This window comes from Arachis stenosperma, chromosome 10 (genome assembly GCF_014773155.1).
Source record: "Arachis stenosperma cultivar V10309 chromosome 10, arast.V10309.gnm1.PFL2, whole genome shotgun sequence".
Classification (NCBI taxonomy): Eukaryota; Viridiplantae; Streptophyta; class Magnoliopsida; order Fabales; family Fabaceae; genus Arachis; species Arachis stenosperma.
Genome location: NC_080386.1, coordinates 6,598,724 through 6,625,656, shown reverse-complemented (window position 1 = coordinate 6,625,656; position 26,933 = coordinate 6,598,724). Strand labels below are relative to the sequence as shown.

General features: G+C 34.1%; 1 protein-coding gene across 1 annotated transcript; it reads right to left on the bottom strand.

The window, feature by feature from the left end:
* Window positions 1-1,930: 1,930 nt before the first annotated feature.
* On the bottom strand, window positions 1,931-8,726 carry LOC130957718 (WAT1-related protein At1g68170-like). The gene is made up of 5 exons (XM_057884562.1): window positions 8,376-8,726; window positions 7,873-7,935; window positions 3,014-3,130; window positions 2,373-2,942; window positions 1,931-2,301 (listed from the first exon to the last, which is right to left on the bottom strand). Exons 1-5 carry the CDS (start codon window positions 8,558-8,560, stop codon window positions 2,079-2,081), a joined length of 1,158 nt encoding a protein of 385 aa, XP_057740545.1. The 5' UTR covers window positions 8,561-8,726; the 3' UTR covers window positions 1,931-2,078.
* Between the last annotated feature and the right edge of the window lie 18,207 nt (window positions 8,727-26,933).

Below are 26,933 nucleotides of genomic sequence, written 5' to 3'. Positions count from 1 at the left end.
GATTTGGACTTTCTCAATGTTGCTTTGAAGGTATTTTACTCAATATAAACAAAAATATATAATTGATGGGTATTTTAATTTACCATGTTGCAAATATTACTACTTTGTCAGGTTGCTTCTCAAGCTGTTTATTCATTGCATAAGAGTTCCACAAGAGAGGTATGTTTTCTGAATCTTAAATACTAGTCTTGTTATTAGTAATTGAGTTCTGCGAGCCTTGTCAGATGGATATTGAAGAAGTCTCTGATCTTCCCATTCCATTAAGATGTCATTAGCATTTTTTTCCTGACCCTTTGCATTAACACATTTTATCCTCAATGATAGCTTCGTTTTTCCAACCTTCTATTGATACCATGGGTTCAATTTTTATCTAACCGCAACATGTGAAACGAACATCTTTAAGGGATTTCAACGCTAGCAATGTAGAAGTTCTATGTGAGGCGAGGGAGGTTACTGTGTATTAGATGTTTAAGTCATAAAATAATATTTGATTTTTTTTTCTCTCCAAATTGACCTTATTTTTTGTGTAAATTGTTCTCTCTTAGAAAATATATGGTGAACCAATATCAAGTAAAGAAAATAGCTTTTTTAATCATGATATTGTTTATTTAGTGTTTTTCTATGTTAATATTTAAAGTTTAATAAATATGATGTAAAAAAAATAGGTTATAGTAAAAAAAAATGGTATAAACTATTGTAGTTGGTCAGTTTTTTTTAAGCTCATGCATGAAATTGCGGCGGTTCAAAACCGTCACAATTTTTTTAAAAGACCCACACAAAATTGCGGACAGTTTTTTTTTGAATCAACTAACCAAAATAGCGGCGGTTTTGAAACCGCCGCAAAATCATCAACCTGATTTGCTGCGCTTGTGCCAGCGGTTTCTCAAAACCGCCGCAAAATCAAATCTCCACCCCCTAACAGGCGACGCTTGTAGAACCGTTGGAATTTCATTTTGCGGCCGTTAAAAACCGCCGCAAATCCCTAAAAAAACCGCCGTTATTCGGCGTGTCTCTTGTAGTGAATGTGTTTTGTATTAAATATATTTAATAACCTATTATATATCATATTGATTGAAATTAGTTTTTATAATGTTAATTTTTTAATAACACTTTATTAGAAAAAAACCATCTTTTCAGACTTTTTTAAAAACTAATTAATATTATATATATTTTGTTACATTACATCTTGTTATAAAAAAATTATTTATTTCTAATACTTATATTAAAAATAAAAACAAAATTTAAATTAGTAAATTTTAATCTATTATATAATAATAATAATATAATAATTGTTTTATATATTATACCAATAAAAATTAATTATTTTTTTATTTATAAAAATTTTAAGAGTTTGTTTATATATATATATTGAATGATGATCGTGATATATTTTTTTATGTAAATAATCTTTTAAAAAAAATCTAATAATTAATCTATTACATTTTTTGTTTTAGTCCAAATTAAATATTTTTTATTATTTTTAGAAAGAAAATCTTTTGAGGAATTTAATAATATGTGATGAGGAATACCAAATAAATTATACAGAAACCAATTAAAACACAACATGAAAACATCTTTAAAAAAAGACGTTTTAGGCATCTTTATTTGAGTGGCCTCCAATAAAAAAATGTTACGTAAATAAAGTAAGAGAACATAAGAAATTAAAGTAGTGATTTTTCTTTTTTATACATTAGAGAAAAAGATGGCAAAGCAAAAGTGCATATAATGCCTTCATTTGGTCTGTACGAGAAAACATATAATTAATATTATTATCCTTGTTGTGTTGCATGGTCTTCCCTGGCAACGCCATGGTTATCTTCATGCTTTGCTGCCTCTAATAATTGATTCAACAAGGATCCAACTAACAACTATGCTGTAATTAACACTCATGATTATAATTAGTTACATCATCAGATGTTGGCACGATTCGAAAAGGAAGGCAAAGCAATTAATTAATCAAGTGGCACATTATAATACTATGTATACATCTATGTGCAGAAGCTGTAAAAGTTATACATAATGCCTTAATTTGGGGGTGCTATGTTAGGCACATAATTAAGAATCCATTAATTAGTTATTTAATGTTGTTCTCCTCCTTTTTCTCTATTGTGGTGCATGTCACCTCCTTTTTTGAATGAATCTTGATCTTGATCATCTCCATGGATGCCATGTACTTGAGGTTTGACCACTATTTCAAGTTTGTCGCATTTTGATGGCACTAATTGATTCTTCACCTTCTCTTTGCTTTTACCCCATAGAACCAGGTATAAGCCGCACACAATCAACAACGATCCAATTATGCTGTAATTAACACACATCATTAGTTAAGTGTATGTACAATTAGGGTGCAGTAATAATATATATGTATATACCTTCCAAGATATAATTTCTCATCAAGAATAGTGGATCCAGCAAAGGCAACAACCACTAGCATGAGAGGACTAAAAACAGAGACAAACAAGGGACCTCTCATCCGTACGCACCACGATATCACAGCCACCATCACTCCTGAAACCACTATACCCGCGTAAGCTACAGTGAGTAGCCTGACATTCCAACCCAACTTCCACTGAGTCAAATCCCTCTCAACACAAAATGTGAAGGTAACAGAAAGAATTGCTCCCATTACACACATGAGTGCAGTGCTTGAATATGGATACGGATATGCTCTACTCATCTTCGCCTGAATGATCAGCCATAACGCATAAGACGCGTTGCTGGAGAACGACGACACAGCACCCAGCAAGAACAACCCTCCGCCACCACGTGACGAGTGTACGGCACCGCCGCCATTTCGCTGATTGAAGAGATTAATGTGGAACGATAGCATCTTAACTTCCACGCCTCTATAGAATGTCATCAACATTGCCCCGCCAATTCCAGTCATTGTTCCTATTATCTTTGCCTTCCCTGCTGCTTTTTTCAAATTCAATCTCTCCATTCTGATCAACAAACGCATTTTATAAGCAACCATACAAACATATAATATAATCTTAATAGATTAATTAATTACCCGAAGGAAAGGGACAAGATGAAGGTGATGGCCGGAACTAGGTTGGATATGGCGGTTGCAAATGTTACAGAAGTTAAAGCAAGCGCTTCCATTTGTAAGTTCTGTGGCAATGCTCCCCTGAAATTAAATTAATTGAGAAAACACTTCTAGTCTACTACATATAGCATAAAGTGAAAACTCAGGTGAAGTCGATTTCACGTGAAGTTGATACTTCAAAGCCGTTAAATGAAAATTTAGTCAAATCAGTCAAATCATCTAACGGCTCTCAAGTATCAACTTCACGTGAAGTCGACTGCACATGAGTTTCCGCCATAACATAATCTCTTTTAAATTGAAGCTACTTACACTTTAACATTACTTACATCTCAACATAATATATTGTATTAGATTATGTTAAGCAATTTAATTAAATATATACATTATTTTTAACTATCATACACAATAAAAATGTCATATGACTAGTCACCTAGATTTAATGTGTTTACATGCAAGGCACAGGTAATGCATGACATAAAATATGAATTTAATGGAATTATAGTGTATAAATAATGAGAGGTATATTTTTATCTTAATGAATAACCATTGCTATTTCGAGGCTAGGTGTGTTTGCTTTATTTTTTTAAAAAAATTATTTTATAACTTTTTTGTTTTATATATGGTTGAAAATAAATAAAATTATTAATTTTTAAAAATATGTGAAAAATAATTGTTTTAATAAAAAATTAATTTTTTAAATTAGAAACTGTAAGTATAAATTCTATAATTAATTGGTCCCAAAAGTATTCACTTACATCAACATCTCAATAATGATACAACATAATTTTAATATAATTTTTTTCAACAATAATATAACAATATATTAAATAAAAAAGAATAATATTATAACAATAAAAAATATCTCTATTTTCTATTAACTTTTTAAATAGAAAAAAAGAAAAAAAACTCTTAAACTCACATCATATATTTTACAAACTGAACTCAAGAATAATATCATATGCAAACCTTTATTTATAGGCAAATAATTATAACTAATTTTAATGTAACATGTTCTATGATTGGTGGTTAAAAAAGTAAAATTCTATCATATGTTTCTATGCTTACAAGCTTGTATTTAATTGTCATATTCTAATTCAATTTTATTTTTGTTTCTTTATACTTTTAGGATCTTCAAGTTATACTTTGATCAAGTAAAAAAGCTTTCAACTCATCTTTAAAGATCTTGAATACTCTAGACACTTTAATTCGACTTAAATTTTTCAACTTATTATTGGTAATTGATGAATGTAATTAATTTAAAAGAAAAACAGAAACAAATACACTAATACCAGAGCTAGAATGAAATTTAGGGAGATCCCAAAATTTATTTTTTTTAATATAAAAAGATAAAAAAAATAAACGAAATTTTATATCTAATTTATAAAGAAAAGTTCAAATTTAGGGGGTCATGGTCCTTTCACGTGAGAGACCCCGCCCCTGAAATACACCCGTAATAAAGTAGGCGTTGTATATTAAAAATTTAACGAAGGTCCTGATATCCTAGGTGTTAATTTTTTTCTTTTTCTGTTTTTTTTTTTTTTTTTTTTTTTTTTTTTTTTTTTTTTAAAGTTTATAATGCGACCAGTGTGTAACGCACTTAGTGTTTAAAAGGGTTAATAAAATCAAAATATATCATACTTTTGGTTGCTTGTATTGATATATAAATGAGTCTTCTTATATGTTCAAGCAATATCCCATGTCACCTTAAATAAATACGTGGCGCATTAGGGATCTTTGTAATTATCGATCCAAGTTTCAAATTTTACATGCCGTTACAATTTAGTATTGTTTGTCGAAAATATTATCAGATTATCAAAATTTATTTAGTTTTATTATTAATTATTAATTTAATTTTTTTAATATAATTTTTGTCTAATAATTTAATAATATATTTTATTTTATATTTTTAAATATTTAATAACTAAAAATTTATTATTTTGATAATTTTTTAACGTATTTCTTATTTGAAAAATATTAATTCTTCTTTAACTTTCAGTGTTTATTCAGCTTTTTTAAGAATTTATTATTATTTAGTTAAAAGAAATGTTACTTATTCTTTAGATTTTCAGTCTTTAGTCAACTTTTAGATTTATTTGTTATTTAATTTCTCTTTTTTTTTTTTAAAGTTAAATGATGAATAATTTTTAAAAGATATCTAATTACACTGATTAATTAATTTAAATATTTACTTTTACGTAAGAGTTATTCAAAAAATAAAAAAAATTTATTTTTTCCCTTTAAAAATTGAAAGCTATTAATATTTAAAAAATACTTAATTACATTATTTTCATTTATATTTTCATATAGGAGAAAAAGTAGGAGTAGATAAACAAGGCCCGGCCTTGGAATGCTAGAGAAGTCTGGTAAATTATAACTACTAATTACTGCAAAGCTAACTTTCATTTCCCCAAACTTTGTGTAAAACAAACACGGAAAAAGAAAAACTGGCAGAAATCAGAATATATGAGGTTAATATACTAATAAGTATTAACAATATAAAAAAATTTATATGATTGAGTCTAATCCAGTCTTTAATAGAAATAATAAGAATTAAAAACATGGTGTAAAAGTTTTGCTTTTCTAAATTTAGGTTTAGCTACACTAGTAGATGCATGGAAATACAATATAAAAAGAAGCAATTATAGGTGTTGAAAGTTTAAAGGAAAAGATGAACATATACATGCATGATGAATTGAATGAGTATAGTTTGCTTTATTTTATAAAGATTTATTTTATAACTTTTCTTTTCATTTTTATATTATGGTTGAAAAGAAATAAAATATTAATTTTTAAAAATATGTGAAAAGTAATTGTTTTAATAAAAAAAAGTAAATTTTTAAATTAAAAACTGTAAATATAAATCCTATAAATCCTATAATTAATTGGTCCTAAAATCGTTCACTCACATCAATACCTCAACAATGATATAACATAATTTTAATATAATTTTTTTCAATAATAATATAACAATATATTAAAAAAATATATTATAACAATAAAAAATATCTCTATTTTTTATTAACTCTCTTAATAAAAAAAACCTCTTAAACTCACATCATATTTCTTACAAACTGGACTTAAGAATAATATCATACGCAAATTTTATTTATAAGTAAATAATATAACTAATTTTAATGTCTAAGATGTTCTCTGATTGGTGGTGAAAAAAAGTAAAATTCTATTATATGTTTCCTTACTTACAAATTAAACTTGTATTTAGTTGTCATATTCTAATTCAATTTTATTTTTGTTTCTTTAAACTTTTAGAATCTTCAAGTTATACTTTGATTACTGTCCCAAAAAAAAAAGTTATGCTTTGATCAAGTAAAAAGCTTTCAACTCATCTTTAAAGATCTTGAATACTCTAGACACTTTAATTCGACTTAAATTTTTCAACTTATTATTTGTAATTGATGAATCTAATTAATTTAAAACAAAAACAGAAACAAATACGCTAAGACCAGAGGTAGAATGAAATTTAGGAAATGACCAAAATTTAATTTTTTTTAATATAAAAATATTAAAATAAAAAATAAAAAAGCTAAATTTTATATCTAATTTATAAAAAAAAAAGTTAAAATTTAGAGGATCATGGTCCTTTCACGTGAGAGACCCCGCCCCTGAAATACACCCGTAATAAAAGTAGGAGTTGTATATTAAAAATTAGTTTAATTATTCTATTGTCTCTGTAATTTTACAAAATTTTTAATTAGACTCCTATATTTTTTTTAATTGATTTTTGCGCTAAATTTTTTTTTAATTAAATTTCTTTTGATAATAATTGACTTAATTATATAGAGACTCAACTAAAAAAAATTAACGCAGAAATTCAAATAAAAAAAATATAATGGACTCAATTAAAAAAAAATAGTACAAAAATTTAATTAACAAAATATAAGAACTTAATTAAAAATTTTATAAAATTATTAGAACTAACAGACTAATTAAACTTTAAACCTTAAATTTGTAAGGAAGGTCCTCATATCCTAGGTGTTATTTTTTTTTTTTTTTAAGTTTATAATGCGACCAGTGTGTAACGCACATAGTGTCTAAAAGGGTTAATAAAATCAAAATATATAATCCTTTTTGTTGCTTGTATTGATATATATAAATGAGTCTTCTTACATGTTCAAGCAATAGCCCATGTCACCTTAAATAAATACGTGGCGCATTAGGGATCTTTGTCATTATCGATCCAAGTTTTAAATTTTACATGCCGTTACAATTTAGTATTATTTGTCGGAAAATACTAACAAGTTATTAGAATTCATTTTTTTTTGTTATTATTTAATTATTATTTTAATTTTTTAGTGTAATAATAATTTAATAATATATTTTATTTCATATTTTTAAATATTTTAAATATTTAATAAAAAATATTAAATTTTAATAATTTTTTAACGTTCTTTTTATTTATATTTTCATATAAGAGAAAAAGTAGGAGTAAATAAACAAGCTCCGCCTTAGAATGCTAGAGAAGTCTGGTAAATTATAACTACTGATACAAAGCTAACTTTCATTTCCCCAAACTTTATGTAAAACAAACACGGAAAAAGAAAAAGTGGCAGAATAAATGAAGTTAATATACTAATAAGTATTAAATATATAAAAAAAATTATACGATTGAGTCTAATCCAGTTTTTAATAGAAATAATAAGAATTAAAAGTTTTGTTTTTCTAAATTTAGGTTTAGCTACACTAGTAGATGCATGGAAATACAATATAAAAAGAAGCAATTATAGGTGTTGAAAGGTTAAAGGAAAAGATGAACATAAACATGCATGATGAATTGAATGAGTATAGTGAATAGTGAAGATACATACCCAAATAAACCGCACAAGAATGACTGAAAGAGAATGGTCCAAGTCATCTTTGTCCTTGTCTTCCTGCGAAAAATCATCATCAAAGAAGCAAAGTAATTATCTGAAATAGTAATAGCATTGAAGGATTGGACATGATATGTTGTTTCAAAACCATTATCATTATGAACACTACTACAACCTCGTGGGTCCACCCCACTCCCACTAATAATAATTCAATTCATCATTCCATATCTACACCAAAAGCAGAACCTCGATTTGATGAACTACTGCAACCTAGAAAGTTAAACAATCATTCTCGATTCTCCTCCACTCACAACATCTATCTGATCATCATCATGCATCATGGACACACAGATAGATAAATAGAAAACATCAAATCAAAGAATTGAAGGGACTTCAATCAACTATGTATGTTGAATCTAAACTAGTATTATTAATTACGTGTATATATATGATATGATATGATGAGACTGAAGAAGAAAATTAATTAATTAATTAATTACCTCTCGAGAATATAAGCAAGAGGAGCAATGAAAGCAGTAGCGAAGATATAACGGTAGGCAACAACTACTCTGAGGCTCATGCCATCATTGACAGCAAGCTTGTAGAGAACATTGACCCATGCATTTGCTATCTGCACAATCACCATCAACACCACCGGCTTCACCACTTCCACCACCTTCCACATGTTCTTCAGCCTCAATATAATTAAACAGAGATATGCATATACATTAATTAGTTGATTGGGTGATGAGGAGTGAAGAGTGTAGAGTGTGGAGTGTGGTTGTGGGGCAGTGGCATATTATAGAGTGGAGAGTCGGTATTTATGGGCAATGCAAGGTAAGTGCTCTTTCAACCCAAAAAGAAATTAAAGAAGCGGTGCTAATTTGTTTTTCTTTGTTTCCCACGTTATCATTTAATGTCAAACTAGATATGCGTGATGATGTGTCATGGAACAGAGTAATAAAAGTAAAACCTTAGCACACTTGTGCAATCCTTATAAAATATATAAATTAAATATCTATAAAAATCAATCTTCTTATTTGGTTGGTGCGCTGCCACGTGGATAGTGGACCTTCATTAAGGGTCAATTTCAAGTCTAGAGAATATATGAATATGGGTGCAACACTAGCTACTACTAGCTGGCTACTGTGCACATCAATCAACTCCTGCTGCAATATGAATTGAATCTCAGTGATGAATTCTTGTGAGGTCTCCCTCTCTGCCTCCTTCAATTCATCGTGTTCTCTGTCTTCTTATTCTATTCTTAATTAACTTGAGCCTCAAACATGAGATATGGGATATATGCATCATGTATATAGAGGCATCCTATTGATATGTATGTTCCCTTGTACCTCCAAATCTCTCATGAAATTTTTTTCTTGGTTAAGCTTAAATATGAGAGAATCTCAGTTATTGTTATTAGTAGTGAAGATCAGCTTTCAAAAAGTATTACAACATATATAGGTTAGTTTATTGATTGATTTATTTCTTATTATTAGCAACATATAACATAAACTCTGACTAATTAAGAGATATATATTAAGTGCGTGCCACGTTAAATATGTTATTTTAATCCTGAGTGGGTTTGTGTGGCAGAAAATTAAAATAATTAATTAAAGAGTAGAATATACTACAAATCCACATGTATGCAATGGTTGTATACATGAACTCAAAAACCTTGCAGGTCAAAGAACATGGGTGGAATTGGAGAGTATGCATTTGTGGGATGTGGGTTGTTTCTATAATAATTATTTAATGCTATATAGTACTCTTTGTTTTGGGACGATTGTACGTCATTTTTAGCCGAATCTAGTAATCTGGCCTTAAACAGATGTCATTTTTGGTGTTATACTATAATAGCACACACTCAAGAAATTAGAGATTCAGCTAGGCATGAAATAAACTATTTTATGATACTATTTTCTCAAAATATTTAAGTTAATAAAAAATATAAATAGTTATATTTTTAATATTATTTTAAATAAAAGCCTATCTTTTTTATTATTTTTGGAGTTCATTAAAATTTAAATTTTTAATTTTTTAAACATAGAGCTTTCAATTGTTATATCTTTAACAAACTAATTAGCAGCAGAACTCTCATCATCAAGCTCTATAGTGGGGTGTTCAGAATTTCATTACTTTCTTCTTATTAAAAAACAATATAGTGGCATGAACTTTTTGAAACTCGCCATCTTTAATTTCTAGCCTCTAGCTACCTAACGTGCTTCCAATATTGGATTGCTGTGATATATATATTATAAGAATAATATTATGTGAATATATATAAAATAGTGCACGGTTGTAATTAATATACCCGTAACATTTTGTAGGGGAAATTAAAATAGCGGATCCGGAGAAGAGAAAATGTTCTGTAATAATTATTCCTAAGTCATATACTATATAATATTCAGTGGAATCAATTAATTAATTAATTAACCACAATGACATATATACCTAATAAGAAGCTTCTTTGCAAGCGCAAAGGCATTATTTGATGATAAATATATGGTCCTCATTGGCTTTCTTGGTAGCATTCACCCTTGGGTCAGGAAAATCAGCATCCACTCATTACTACTACTCCGAATTAAAGGCAATAAATTAATTATAATTAAGCATCCCGTATGTGATTCAATAACCACAAAAAAGCAAACTTGGCCTCTTCCATTTATAAGCATAATGAGTCATGTATGGTGAGTTTAGGCAAATGGTGGAAAATGAAAGTGACAACAATAATAGCCACTTGGCTTCATGCATGTACACGAGTGGATCGTCCTATGCTTTTATCCTTTCATTTATTTCCATTTAATCACACTTTTCCAATCCCTTTCAATGTTTCCTCTCCTTCGATATACATGTTTCTATGCAACCAAATACTCATGATATATATACAGTTAATATCTAATAATTAATACTAATTTTAATATGAACCATTAGTTTGATTATATTATTGATTTCTCGCTGTAAAAATATTTTATTATTCTGATATATTAAATTTAATTATTTTAATAGTTGATTATCTTACTGAAAAATATATAAATATATAGTATGCATAAATGTACACTAATATATTATAACTGATTAATTAGTAATTCAATTTTAATATTTATGGATATTTTTGTTTTAATATTATGATATTATTGTTAAATTCGACTATATTTTTTTTTGTGTCTAAACAAGGAAAGAAATAAAGAAAAAACTATCCTAAATCTCAGTGGATAATTTGTTGGAGATCAACACAAGACTTAGACCAAATAACATGATTAGAGTTATTCTTGGCACTATATTTAGCCATCCAATCCGTAATTCTATTTGCTTCTTGGGATACCCATTCAACGTGAACAAGTCAAGGACGAGATAAAAACTCATAAATCTTGTGAACCAAATCTGTTACTTCAGATGAATACCCACTTATAAGCTCATACATGATGGGCTGAATGTTAAGGTAATCCGTTTTACATATAATATTCCTCAAACCGCAATCTTAAGCTAAAACCAGCCCCTTCCAAGTAGCAAATAATTCACATCTGATAATAGACTAAGGGGGAATGCTTCCAGAGCAGCCCGAGATCTAATTTTCCTTAGAATCTCTAATAATACACCCAAATTTTGCTAAATTTGAATTCAGCTATATAATTTATATAATCTATTTTATTAGAATTGAGATTGTACTAAATGTGTCTAACTCAATTTAAAAAAAAATTAACTCATGAGATGAGAAATATTTAACGTTTAAAAGACGTGAAATTTGTAATAACTATTCATGAAAAAGAGGAGATGAATCATATATAGTTATGATGATGATGATGAACACCTTTCTACTTGTGTTACTTATTAGTGTTGTGGAGGTTACGTTTACAGACATTGGTACTTTGGGTTTTTATAGAATAATAATATTCCCTGCTTTAAAAATTCAATTCACACATACACATAATATTATATTTTACTTTTCCTAATTTGGTTACCGCACTATAGCAACATGACAATGAAACCTCATCACTAAGATTATTATATGCTACTCTCCATTAATTTGATCAGAGTTCAGGTCTGTTGTAACTTGTAATCCAATCTTTTTTAAGCGTCACAAAAAGCATTGCATGCTGATAGTGCCGTATAGTGGTAGTAATGTTTATGATGGATATATACATGTTTTCAGAGCCGTGGAAGATTAGTAAACCAACGTATGTAGTAAACAAAAACCAAGAGAGAGTAGTAAGCAAAGTAGAGGAAAAGGGTTTTTTCTTCATCAACACTTTAATGCATGTGTTCTATACTTCTACGACATAACTTATCCGCTTAGAATTATTAGGTAGCGTTTGGTGGAGAGATAGAGATGAAAAAATTGAGATTGAGAGACAGAAACTAAGAGAAAGAGATTGAAATAAATTTTAGTATTTTGTTTGGTACAAAGTGAGAGACAGAAATTAAAATAAAAATGAAACTCTATTTAATTTGTACAAAGGATGAAATTGGAATTAATTAATTGAAATGATGGTATTTTAGATATAAAAAGTTATTAAAATTTTAGTTTTTTATGTCCATACTTTTTAGAAGTATTAAAATATTAAAATTTTGAGAATAAAGACAAAAAATTTAGTACCAAAATCAACAAACATGATACTGAATCTTAATCTTTTAGTCTCTATCTCATTATCTCAAAACAAACACTACCTTATAGACAAGTTTAAATATTGGTACTTTAGTAATCAGAGTTAGAAAAAATACATTAATTTGTAAGCTAAATAACCAACAACAGATCACATTTAACTTGCTTTACTTTTATAAAGATATAATTATTTATGTTATTATATTTTATTAATTTAAATTTTTTGAATAAATGATTTTATGATAAAAATTAACTGTATTGTTTTTGAAAAAAAATATAAATATTTAGTACTAAAGAGTGAGGTAGCTTTTAAGGAAAAAAAGGGTTGGAAAAAAGGAATAAAAGCAAAGAGAAATTGTTTGTATTATTTTTTGTATGTACATGTTTTTTATGATTTAAAAGAGAATTTTTTTTATCTTTTTCATTTTTTTATCAATTATTTGTAAGAAATAATATATATAAAATCTTTTGAGTCAATATTGTATCCTTAATATTATAGTCAATTTTAATATATAAAAAATCTAAAACTTTTAAATTTAAAAATATCCAAAACTCAACTAGAAGTAATATTCAAAAGTTAACTTAATAAAAATTAATCTTAATAGATTTTGTACTAAGCATACTATTTGACAATCTATTAGAATGTTAACTGAAATTGGCTGTGATAGTAGCATTACTTTTATATAAAACATATAGCATACAATATTATTATCTAGCCAGGTCGTACTTGGTCTCATTTGGATCAATATTCAATAGAGTTGCTTGCGAAAGTTGAACAAATTGATGAGACAGGTAACGGCTACTTAATAATATTGGATTATACGTTGATGGTAATGAACATATATAGATATTCGGTAACGCTAAAAAGATAATATTTAAAATTATTTTATATAATATAACATTTAAACTTTTATATATAATTAATATCTATAATTATATATTTATTACATTTAGTTGTATAATTATTCTAGTAATAATTAATAAATATTAAATAAAATAATTTTTAATTATTTGAATTGATTTTTTATTTATTGTCTCTTAAATATTAATGATAAATTAAATGACCAGCCACAAGACAATAATACTCATGATTTTCTCCAAATTAAATCTTCCCATGAAATAGTAATTGCACTTAGCTTTCATATTGACGAAAAGGAAAAATAGAGGCAGCATCAATCAAAGTCATTGAGAAAGAAAAATTCTGTAAATATCAAATAAAGAAAAAGAAATTAAAGAATGAAAGATATTTGCATGCATACATGCAATCCACTTTTGGGCAATGGCAAATTAAAGCAGCTTCTGCCTCTTTAATTACTCGTTTCTTTTTCGGGCAAGTGTCAAGTGTGTGATGGCTTTTCGCTCCTTTTACTACATTTTTTCCGCCTACTAAAGATATGATAACCCTGAAATGACCTTCAGATTACAACACATATATTCAGATATTTTTTTTTTTTGATGACTACACATATATTCAGATTAGTACACTACTCCGCATTCCTGCAAAATTTAGTTAAATTTTTTAATTAGAATTTAATTTTGACGTATTATTAATATAAAATAATTTTATATATGTGTTCATATCCTGGCCCAATAATAAAGGTCCATGATCAAGCAAAAGACCTAATTCAAAGGGTTGGACCTCGCCAGTACCAATCTTCATCCTACGAAGTCGGTACTCACCACGACTTGTTCTAAAGAAGTCGGGCACGAGGGTTAGCTGGCGGATAAACACTCATTCAAATGAGTAACTGCCCCTAGAATCTCTCTAACCACTTCCACGAGCCATATCCTAACCTCCCTAAGATAATGGGACGGTTAACACCCTAAAAATATGGCACTACTCCAACGGTGGTTATTGGTTCACCACTATAAATACACTGACACCCCTCAGGTATCTCTAAGTCCAATACTCTCTAGACCTGTTCACACCCTTGCTAACTTAGGCATCAGAGTGTCTTTGCAGGTACCACCCCCATCTCCTCATACGAACAGGTCGGACGGAGGCCCCCCGAGGTGTAGTCCCACTCGAAGGTTTCCTCTTTCAAGCAATTGGGCCAACCAACACCATCCAATCCATCAATCTCCGGTTACCCACCGTAACATTGGCGCCGTTGCCGGGGACCCGAGAGATCAACCAGTGATGGCGAACAGATCCCCCAAAGAGGGTCATGTGGAGTCAGATTCTGAACAAGAGAATCTGGACACAGGTAATAATGATGCAGACTTGACCCTCCACCAGGGAACTAATGATCAACACAGGAAAGGTACCTCCGGAGTAAAAAATCCGAAGGTAAACTCTTCAGAAGAGTGCGAATCAGAGAAAGAGGGACCATCCCATGCAACTGAACTCATGGGATTAGTCCACAGTCGCCTGGAACAGTTAGAACAAGAACGGGAGCGACAAAAGGAGACCGAAAAGAACCTAAAAGAGGAGATGGAACGACGAAAAGAGTTAGAAAGAAAACTCTTAAAGTTAGAATCCTCCCTCAAAGGCCGGAACTCCCGTGACGAGAAAGAAGAACCGCCCCTAGGAGGGGAGGATCCTTTCAGTGAGGACATAATGAGGGCAAAAGTTCCGAGGAACTTCAAAAGCCCCGATATGGACCTCTACGATGGAACCACGGATCCGAAGCATCACTTAAGCAACTTCAAAAGTCGGATGTATCTAGCTGATGCTTCCGACGCTACGCGATGCAAAGCTTTCCCGACCACTCTATCGAAAGCAGCGATGAAGTGGTTCGATAGCCTCCCCCCGAGGTCGATCAACAGTTTTGAACACCCCTCAAGGAAGTTTCTGATGAGGTTCTCTATCCAGAAAGACAAAGTGAAACATGCACCGAGCCTCCTGGGAATAAAACAGGAGGTCGGAGAACCCTTACGAGCCTATATGGAAAGGTTCAACAAAGCATGTTTAGAGATTCAGGACCTGCCCACAGAGGTAGTCATAATGGGGTTAGTCAATGGACTTAGAGAAGGTCCCTTCTCACAGTCCATATCTAAAAGACACCCCGTCTCTCTAAGTGATGTACAGGAAAGAACTGAAAAGTACATCAATATGGAGGAAAATGCTAAGCTGAGAGACCTGAGTTGGCGACCTGGGCACCCTCCCTCAACAAAAGAGAGGGAGAGGGAAACCAAGAAAAAGGAAGAACTGGTCTCGAGAGGCCAGGAAAATACCACTCTTATACTCCTCTGAAAGTTTCTATAGTAGATGTATACAGAGAGATTTGTAATACTGAAAGGCTGCCGCCCCCTAGACCCATTAAAAATAAAAAAGCGGGGAGCCGCAGCGACTACTGTGAGTACCATAAAATATATGGTCACTCCACAAACGATTGCTACGACCTTAAAAATGTGATAGAAAAGCTGGCTAGAGAAGGTCGGCTTGATAGGTATCTCATAGAAAGGTCGGACAGTCATGGAAAGAGAAAGCGAGATGATATGGATAGAAGAGACCCACCACCGCAAACTCCGGAGATACATATCCATATGATCTCAGGGGGGTTCGCGGGAGGGGGACTCACCGAATCCTCTCGCAAAAGACATCTCAAAAGAGTCTACCAGGTCGGAGGAGAATCATCTGACCTCCCTACCATTTCATTCACAAAAGAGGATGGGCAAGGAATAATCCCTGGACACGATGATCCAGTAGTAATAACTATGATCCTAGCAAACGCCCATTTCCATATAACCCTAGTAGACCAAGAAAGCTCAGCGGACATCCTTTTTAAGCCCGCTTTTGACAAACTAGGGTTGGATGAGAAAGAATTAAGAGCCTACCCGACACCTTGTATGGATTAGGTGACACGCCAATAAAACCACTGGGATTTTCGCCCCTCCACACCACTTTTGGAAAAGGGAAAAAATCAAAGACTCTGAGTATAGACTTCATAGTCATTGATGTGGGGTCAGCATATAACGCTTTAATCGGCAGAGCTACCCTTAAACGACTCAGAGCAGTGGTATCCACTCCCCACCTTTGCATGAAATTCCCGACTTCAGCGGGGATAGCAACGGTAAGGGGAGACCAAAAGTTGGCAAGGAAATACTACAATGAAAGCCTAAATCTGAGAGGAAAGGCAGAGAAGTTCACACAATAGAACTCGGTGGTGCAAGAGCCAGAGAAGAACTGCGACCACAACCGGGAGGAAAAACCGAGGAGATACAGGTCGGCAAAGAGAAAGGGAAAAATACTCATATAGGAGCCAACCTAGGGGAAACCCTAAAACAAGGGTTGACTAAGCTCCTAAGATATAACTCCGATCTCTTTGCCTGGAAGGCCTCCGACATGCCTGGGATAGACCCCGAGCTCATGTCCCACAAACTCTCGGTTTATCTGGGATCCCGACCTATACAACAAAGAAGACGCAAGCTCGGCCCAGAACAAGCCCTAATAATAGAAGAGCAAGTACAGGCGCTCTTGGAAGCTGGCTTCATCAGAGAAGTCAAGTACCCAACATGGCTAGCCAATGTAGTGCTAGTCAAAAAACAAAATGGCAAATGGAGAATGTGTGTCGACTATACCGACTTAAATAAGTCATGTCCCAAGGACCCTTATCCACTGCCAAGTATTGATACCCTAGTGGACTCCAGCTCGGGGTATCAATACTTATCATTCATGGACGCCTACTCAGGATATAATCAAATCCCAATGTATGAGCCAGAGCAAGAGAAGACATCATTCATCACACCCAGAGCTAATTTCTGCTACGTGGTCATGCCATTTGGATTGAAAAATGCAGGGGCCACATATCAAAGGTTGATGAATAAGGTGTTCGCCTCTCACCTTGGGAGCCTAATGGAAGTATACGTCGACGACATGTTGGTAAAGACCAAGAAGGAAGTCGACCTCTTGTCAGACCTCTCACAAGTCTTTGACACCATAAGGCTGCACGGGATGAGACTAAATCCCGCAAAGTGCGCCTTCGCGGTGGAGGCAGGGAAATTTCTAGGATTTATGCTAACACAAAGAGGGATCGAAGCCAATCCCGATAAGTGTAGAGCCATCCTAGAGATGAAAAGCCTGACTTGTTTGAGAGAGGTCCAGCAGCTGAATGGCCGACTTGCAGCCCTCTCCAGATTTTTGGCAGGATCAGCACTAAAATCCCTTCCACTGTTCTCCTTATTGAGAAAGGGATGTCAGTTTGAATGGACCCCTGAATGCGAGGAGGCGTTCCAGGAGTTTAAAAGGTTCTTAAGCCAACCTCCTATTCTGACCTGACCCGTAGCTGGAAAAGACCTCGTCCTATACTTATCTATAGCAGACAAGGCTGTCTCATCAGCCCTGATAAAAGAAGACGAGGTCGGCCAACATCCAGTATATTTCATCAGTAAAGTTCTACAAGGCCCTGAGCTAAGGTACCACAAACTAGAGAAGTTTGCCTACTCCTTAGTAGTAGCCTCACGAAGGCTACGGCCTTACTTTCAAGCTCACACAATAAGAATCCGTACGAACCAACCCATGAAGCAAATCCTCCAAAAGACGGATGTTGAAGGGAGAATGGTTCAATGGGCAATAGAGCTCTCCGAGTTCGACTTAAGATATGAAACTCGGACGGCGGTTAAAGCCCAATGCCTTGCCAACTTCGTTGCAGAATACGCAGGGGATCAAGAGGAAAAACCAACTACATGGGAACTCTATGTAGATGGATCCTCCAACAAAACAGGAAGCGGTGCAGGCATAATATTGGTAGATGAAAGAGGAACCCAGATAGAGGTTTTCCTAAAATTTGAATTCCCAGCTTCAAATAATCAGGCAGAGTATGAAGCCTTGATTGCTGGATTAAAGCTGGCAGAAGAAGTCGGTGCTACAAAGGTGATGATATACAGTGACTCACAAGTAGTGACCTCCCAAATAAGCGGAGAGTATCAGGCAAAGGACCCAAATATGAAGAGGTACTTGGAGAAAACTCTGGAGCACCTTGGGCGCTTTGCAGAAATCGAGATTAAACACATAACTCGGGATCTAAACAGCAGAGCAGACGCCCTATCCAAGTTAGCAAGCACCAAGCCAGGAGGGAACAACGGAAGCCTGATCCAAGAAACCCTCCAGGAACCCTCAGTGATAAAAATAGAAGACAAACAAGAAGTCCTTGAGGCAGTCGGTTTAAACCTCGGATGGATGAACCCCTTGGTTGAATACATAAAATTTGACATCCTTCCAAAAGAGGAAAAAGAGGCCAGGAAAATCCGGAGGGAAGCACAACATTACACTTTGGTGAGAAATATTCTCTATAGAAGGGGGATATCAACACCATTGTTAAAATGCGTGCCGACCTCAAGGACCACCGAGGTGTTAGAAGAAGTCCATAGTGGGATCTGCGGAAATCATCTCGGAGCAAGGTCACTAGCGAGGAAAGTGATCCGAGCTGGATTTTATTGGCCGACCTTGCAGAAAGATGCCACAGAATTTGTGAAAAAGTGCCAACCATGTCAGATGCATGCAAATTTCCACGTGGCTCCCCCAGAGGAGCTCATTAGTATCACTTCTCCATGGCCCTTTGCAAAATGGGGAATGGATTTGTTAGGTCCTTTTCCCCAAGCGCCAGGACAAGTCAAATACCTGATCGTGGGAATAGATTACTTCACAAAGTGGATAGAAGCAGAACCATTGGCCACCATCACCGCTCAAAGAAGTCGGAGGTTCCTCTACAAAAATATCATCACAAGATATGGGATACCTTATTCCATTACTACAGACAATGGAACCCAATTCACCGATTCTACCTTCAGAAGCCTAGTAGCCAGTATGAAAATAAAACACCAGTTCACCTCGGTGGAGCACCCGCAAGCCAATGGGCAAGCCGAGGCAGCCAACAAAGTCATACTAGCAGGACTAAAGAAAAGATTACAAGAGGCAAAAGGAGCATGGGCTGAAGAGCTCCCACAAGTGCTATGGGCTTACAGGACAACGCCCCAATCCGCCACTGGAGAAACGCCCTTCCGACTAGTCTATGGCGTAGAAGCAATGATACCCATAGAAATCAATGAACAAAGCCCAAGGGTAATTCTCCATGACAAGATCGGGAACATACAGGGGCACAAAAAAGAGCTCGACTTGCTCCCCGAAGTCCGAGAAGAAGCCCAGATAAGAGAAGCAGCGTTGAAGCAAAGAATGACTACAAGGTACAACAAAAAAGTCATTCGAAGAACATTTGCCCCGAATGACTTGGTCTTGATCAGAAACGACATTGGAGTTAACAAGCCAGGGGAAGGAAAACTCGCTGCTAATTGGAAGGGACCATACAGAGTCAATGAGGTCTTAGGAAAAGGTTATTATAAAGTGACCGACCTGAACGGCACCGAGTTACCGAGGTCGTGGCATGCTTGCAATATGAAAAGGTACTATAGTTAAAAGCGAACTCTACTCCCTGATGTACTCTTTTCCCAACTTCATGATTTTTTCCCAAAAATAAAGGGTTTTTTCTGGAGGAGGGTTTTTAACGAGGCATCATAGTAGGGGCTAAGGAAAATAGACTGTCAAAAACCCTTAGTAGCAATAAAGTATCTCCCTAATTAATAAAGATCTTTTTCATCTTGCAAACATCTCTTAAATTCCTTTTTTGTTTTCTCTTTCTACGAAACGCGCCGACTTAAGCTCGACAAAACGTAAAAATCTCATGAACCGACCTAGAGGGTCGTTAGGATAAAACGACGAGGTACAAGTCGGTGTAAAGAGGTTATAGAAGTTGATCATGAGGAACTCGGAAACATTCCGACTCATAAGTCGAAATGGAAAACCGAGTAAAACGAAAATGAATCACGAAAGTAGCCTAAGTCATGAAAACTCAATAAATCAAAATTGAGTACTAGGAATAACAAAAGAGATCGAAAAACCCAAGAAAAGCTTAAAAGCTGTCCTAAAAATCCTTGAAAACAAAAAGGTTTAAAAAGACAGACAAGCCAAGAGTTTTCAGAAGAGATTAAGGAAACTTCCGAAACCAGAAAAGCATGCACGCATAAAGGTAACTCAAACCCTTATCCAAAAAAGGGTAGTTATTTAAAACCCTTATTAAAAAGGGTATTATAAAGTGTTTTGTTTACGGCCTTAAAAGGCCAAAAAATCGTTCAACACATCACCGCCAACACAAATAAAGAGTTTAAAAAAAGGGGGGACCCACAGGCCGGGCCCCCAAATAGCCAATAAAATTTACTTTTTTGGAAGAGGAGTAGACGGATCACCACCACCAGAGTTAGGAAGAGCGCCACCAGGACCGGGAAGAGAGGCATCCATAGGAGATGAAGAGGAAGTCGAAGGAACGATAGAAGAGCTCGGAGCGTCCTTAGGGCGAGGAGGGGACTCGATGATCCTCTGTCCCCGAGTCTTCAATTCTGACTCGGAAACGATCACGGGGGCAGGAGGATCCACAATGGCACCATCAATAACAACTTTGTTAGGATCCAAAGGAGAAAGATCCAAGTCAGGAACAATGACTCCGACTTGCTCCTTAAAAATCCTCCAAGCCTCCTCGGTCCCATCAGCAATAGAGTCCTCCAACTCGGTATAGGCCTTTCGAGAATTCAGCAAATCATTCTTCACAGACACAAGATCTTCAAATAAACTTTGGTAGCTGGCCTGTGCTGTTTTCCTCAAGTCCATCTCCATGTTACATCGGGCTTGCAACTTCCTCTCCTTTTTCCGGAGGTTATCTCTCTCCTCTTTCAACTCCCTCTCATGCTCTTGAAACATAAGAAGCCTCCCTTCCAGCTCTTCGACCTTCGAGGTCATTCCCAAAGAGCTGAGGGGAACCTTCTCAAAAATATCTAAGAGTTTGCCGCAAACCCCCGCCGCCTTGAGACTCTCCTCAACCAGAGTGGTAAGGTGGCTCCGAACAGAAACATCATCCATGCTTATGCGAACATGGGGGTAGATGTTCTTTCGGACGAATGCAAGAGCATCCACCTTAACCTCGGAAGAGCCAGACTCTAAGGTCTTGCGCTTCTTCTTCTCTGGCTCAGGAGAAGGTCGGACGGAGGGGGGCGGCTGAGAGGAAACCGAAGAAGAAATCACAATGGGCTGGGAAGGAGTCCCAACGTTCCGAGGAGGAGGAGGAGAAGAGATAACCGCCCTGGCGCCACCAGTCCTGGCGCGGGACCTTGCTCTGGCCTCCTGGACTCTCTGACAAGACTCCTGAGCATTTGTCTTCGCCATCTCTGAAAAAAAATAGATAATAGATTAAGACAAAGTCGGAAAAGTTAATCAGACAAGTCAGAAATCTAACAAACAAATGAGAGCTACCTAGCTGTGCCTGGACAAAGGTCGGAGACCCCTGGAGAAACTTTTTAGTGTCCAAATATGGGGCCCTCCCCCACGCTTCTCAGAGGAACCCCACAATGGCTGCTTCTACCTCATCCAGGTCGTCCAGACCATATTTCGCGCAGGGGGAGGCCTCCAGCCAGTATAAAGGAAAGCGGGGAGAAGAATTATCATCCAGAAAAAGGGGTGGTGACCCTCTACAGCTTGAACTTTGAAAAAATAATTTTTGAAGTCATGGAAAGATTCATCAAAAAGGGTGAAAACTCTCCGACCTTGTATAGCTCGGAAAGACACCCACTGTTGCTTATTGTTTAGCCCACTAAAGGGTTTGGTCATATGGAAAAGATAGAAAAAAATCCTCAAAGAGGTCGGGAACTCCAAAGCCTGGCTAATAAATTGATAAATTTTCAAAAAACCCCAAGAGTTGGGGTGAAGCTGGGTAAGGGCAACTCGACAGTGGTGCAAAACAGACATTTCAAAATTCGAAAAAGGAAGAAAAACACCCAAACGAGTGATCATACATTCATACATAAAGAAAAAATGAGGGGCCGCCTCGTCGCCCCTCCCAAAACAAACCTGGTCTTCTGGACCCGGGACCACCAACTCATACTTCGGCTCGTCCTCCTCAGAAGTACAAATTCTGTGGCGAGTGCGAAGGTGGGTGATAAACTCAGTATCGACCAAGGGTTCCTCCCCTAGGACCGTGACATCAACCCACTGAGAAAGAACATCTACGTAAGCCATTTCTTTTCTTAAAAAGGGTGACAAAAAACCTAAAAGGGAAAAGAAAAGGAAAATAAAAAACACGGTCTCTAAAGGGAGGGAATACTAAACTAAAGTCTACAAACCAACCTATCTATCTACAAAATAAAAGCATGCAAATGTAAGGCATGTTACAGAAGAAGAAAAAGCTAACCTTTATCTGAAAATGAAGGTTGGAAGAAGCGAAAATCTTCGGAACACAAGAGTGTAGTACGAACCAATGAAGAGGAGATTTGAAAAATCGTAGAAACAAAACAATGAGAGAAAGGGAAAGTATTTATAAGTACGTTAGGGGCACAATGGTAAAAGCGGGGCAGTCATTAATAAGAATGCACCGTTACCAAGACCATCAATCCCTACGCACATCCCTAACGGACACGACGCTTGATTAGACGTAACCGTCAGAACCAAAAGGCTACGAAAAGTCACGTCGGTTTCAGACCATCACGTCGGTCCTCCTACAAGTCGGCTACGACCCCGAGTAGAATACTCGAACCCAAATCTTGAAAAAATTGGGCTCGAGTAGGGGCACTGTTCATACCCTGGCCCAATAATGAAGGCCTATGATCAAGCAAAAGACCTAATCCAAAGGGTTGGGCCTCACCAGTACCAATCTTCATCCTACGAAGTCGGTACTCACCACGACTTGTTCTAAAGAAGTCGGGCACGAGGGTTAGCTGGCGGATAAACACTCATTCAAATGAGTAACTGTCCCTAGAATCTCTCTAACCACTTCCACGAGCCATATCCTAACCTCCCTAAGATAATGGGACGGTTAATACCCTAAAAATATGGCACTACTCTAACGGTGGTTATTGGTTCACCACTATAAATACACTGACACCCCTCAGGTATCTCTAAGTCCAATATCTCTAGACCTGTTCACACCCTTGCTAACTTAGGCATCGGAGTGTCTTTGCAGGTACCACCCCCATCTCCTCATACGAACAGGTCGGACGGAGGCCCCCCGAGGTGTAGTCCCACTCGAAGGTTTCCTCTTTCAAGCAATTGGGCCAACCAACACCATCCAATCCATCAATCTCCGGTTACCCACCGTAACAATATGTATTTAATTATATAATATTAAATTAATAAAAATATTATTTTTTATATTAATTATATAAATAATTATCTAAAAAATAAATATAATTATATAATTGTATAAAATATTTTACATTATCAAAGCATTAAAATTAAACTTTTTTAATTATTCTAATAGTTTTGAAACAAATAAAATTTAAGATAAAAAGTAGATATCAAATTAGTGTAAGAAAGTAAAAAACAAAGTTACGAAAACCGGGTCGATCATTGAATCGGTCGAATAATTGATTTAATGGTTCAATTTGGGTCGACCGTAAAAGACAAAAAAGACAGAAAAGATTTTAGTTTCTACAGCAGCAAGACAGAAAAGATTTCTCATACTGACAACAGTAAGAATTCAAAAATTGAACTCTGCATTCAAAAAAAATAAACCAGTACCTGGCAGACAGATCGACGGAGAAGTGAGTGAACAAGAAGGAGATGTAGATCTCAGATCTGGCCGTCGTGATAATGCTAGATCTCAGATCGGAAAAACTATACATTTGTTGGCTACTGCTACTTATTAGAAGCTCGAATCAGAAGCTAGAGATGCCGACACCGACACCGACTCAGGTACCCAACAACGGTGGAGAATGAGGGCACGAAGCAGAGCAGAGACGCAATCTGCAGTGCAGAGATGGAGACACAAAACAAAGCAAAGCAAAGAGCTAGAGAGTTAGAGATTCGTAGTTGAAGGCGTAGACAAGAGTAAAGGAAGGAGAAGTAGACAAACAGCGGAGAAAGCGGCGAATGGTGGACGACGAGGCACAGTGAGTGAGAGCGAAAGTTGAGAGAGGGAAACGGTACAGAGAGTGAGAGTTGAGTGAGTGGTTTCGTTGGGTTAGATTAGGTTAGTGGGTGAATTAGGTTCCGGGCTCAAAACGATGCGTTTTAGAATAAATTAAAAAGTCGAAGCTTAAATAAATCTGACCGATTCGTCGGATAACCATCAATTTAGCCAAATTTTTGTCCATTTTTTACAAGACAGTTCTAGAAATCAGTTAAACTGACTAAATAACTAATTTTCGGTTAATTTGATCAAACCGACTCATTCAGTCTGATTTTTAGAACCTTGATCAAAAGTATTGTTAACATATTGGGCTTGTGGACTTGTACTTTGAATTGGACTACGCTTGGTTTTTAATTTGGTAAGCAATTATTATTGCTGGAACCTTAATAGTCCAAAAAATATTGAACAACACAAAAAATCATTTATATCAATGAATGTTTAACATTTTTTTTTTTTGCAAAAATAGGAGTGAAACTTAAATTTGCGATTTCTAGATAAGTATAGAAAGATTATGTTATTTGAGGTATAACTCATTGGCAATATACGTTTAACATTATTCTTCAAATAAATGAGAAAATTAATTTTTTAATTCACTATTACCATATTACTATATTAGTTAATTTAAAGGAACTCGTTTATCTGTAATATTTATATTAGTGAAAAATCTATGTTAATAATTACTTTGTATTTTTCTTTACTTTGTTTATTGTTCCAATTTGTTCTTCATCTCATTGAGTGGTATAATCATTTAGAATAATATTATATAACCAATAAAATTTATCAATTTTAACTAATATTCTAAACACTAAATATTAAAATTAAAATTTTAAAGATTTAAAATAAAATATTAAATAAATATTAATTGATATTGATAAAAAAATAATATTATTAACTAATATTTTTCATGGTGTGTCTCCTTTGGCATGGAACAGTAGTGGCAATGATAAATGTTTGTGTCCTTCCTGATTTAGTAAATATTGATAGTCAAATGCGATGCTGCATGGTGATGAGGATTCAATTACTTCCTACTACTTGATTGCATTGCTTGTCCATCACACCCTCACCTCACTAATATAAAACTATCCTATGAGATGTGAATCCACTCGCATGTTGCCCAAAACGTATTTTATAGAGAAAGAATGAAATATTTATGTTGGACACCAAATTAGAGTTGAAATAGCTTTTCTGATCTGTAATTTAGTTTAATTAGTGTAATATAACAATAGAGTGATGTTACACATTTAAATTTTTTTAACAACTAAATTTAACTAAATTAATTCAAGTCCAATAAAAATCAGTTTTATTATTATATAGCGTATTTCTTTTTCGTGTTCTTTTTTTTTTTTGCATTTTTTTCTTTACATATTTTTTGTCATCTTTATTTTTTATTGTTTTATTATTACTGTATTTTTTTCTTTTCTTCATTTTCTTTTTGATAATTTTTATAGTATTATGTATATTTTTTTGTTTGATTATTTTTTTTGTTATGAGGTAAAACAAAAGAATTACGAGAAGTTAAAAAAAAGAAGATGATGATGATAACAAAAAAGAAGGAGAAAAGTTTTAAATTATTCAAAATTTATCAGAAAATAATATTAAAAAAAAGAAAAAAAAAGAACAACGATGTACGAAAGAGGAAAAAGAAAAAAAAGCGTGTAAATATAAAAAATAATTAAACAACTTAGTTAAATTTAATTAAAAATCACTTCGTTTTAGAAAATTTTTTATAAGAATATAAATGCAAAACACCTAATAAGCGAACATGCAGTTAAGTAATTATTGTGTTTGGAAAACTCCAAATTATTATGATGATCAAACACTGTTAAAAATTATTATTAAGAATTATTAATTTGATTTTGGGTTCAAATTATTTGATAAATAATTTCTGTTTTGTATGCAAAATTTTGATCATTGGGCATAAACAACAAAAAGCTCAAAATGTTGACAAACAATCAATCTTTAGTACAAAAATTCTATATGATATTTGGCTGATATATTTAATGGTTAACAAATGTAAATTGTGCCAGAAAATTATGGAGCAGCCCAAAACCTTGTGTTGAAAGACTAATTTTCTCATGGTCTGAATTTGAAAAGAAAAAGAAAGGAAAGAAAAGTGGTTTGGTTACCCACTCCTCTCTTTTGGTGGAATTCAAATTCAATTAACTTGGTTTAATTGCATTGGTAACAGGAAAGAGAAAGTTTACATTGATTTGATAGCTTTCAATGTCTCACACGTTACAATGCATAAGGATAGGTAGTGAATTTTAATTGATTTTAATTTAACTAATTGCTTCCAAAGTTTTCTTTTTCTTCTCTCTCTTCTCTCTCTCTTGTTTTTGTGTGTCACTTCCATCAGGAAAAGAAAACGGAAGAAGTTATCAGAGGTAGAGCAAGAGAAGTTATGAACAAGCAAGCGGCCAATGTGATGATGGCCCTTGCAAAAAGAAGATCTATAGTATGGCGTGACTAGAATTTTTGCCACTAAGAGCAAGATGTGGAGAAGAAGCCTCAAGATCTCCATGCCTAAAGTAAAAGCAATCCGATTCGGTCAGAGAAGAAGATCTCTG

What these genes read in the sequence shown, in the direction of transcription:
- LOC130957718 (XM_057884562.1), bottom strand. Translation starts at nt 8,560, where the DNA reads ATGTGGAAGGTGGTGGAAGTGGTGAAGCCGGTGGTGTTGATGGTGATT. An exon ending in TTCTTGTGCGGTTTATTTGG is followed by an intron (nt 3,131 to 7,872) that starts GTATGTATCTTC and finishes ATTTAATTTCAG; the next exon opens with GGGAGCATTGCCACAGAACT. An exon ending in ATCTTGTCCCTTTCCTTCGG is followed by an intron (nt 2,943 to 3,013) that starts GTAATTAATTAA and finishes TTTGTTGATCAG; the next exon opens with AATGGAGAGATTGAATTTGA.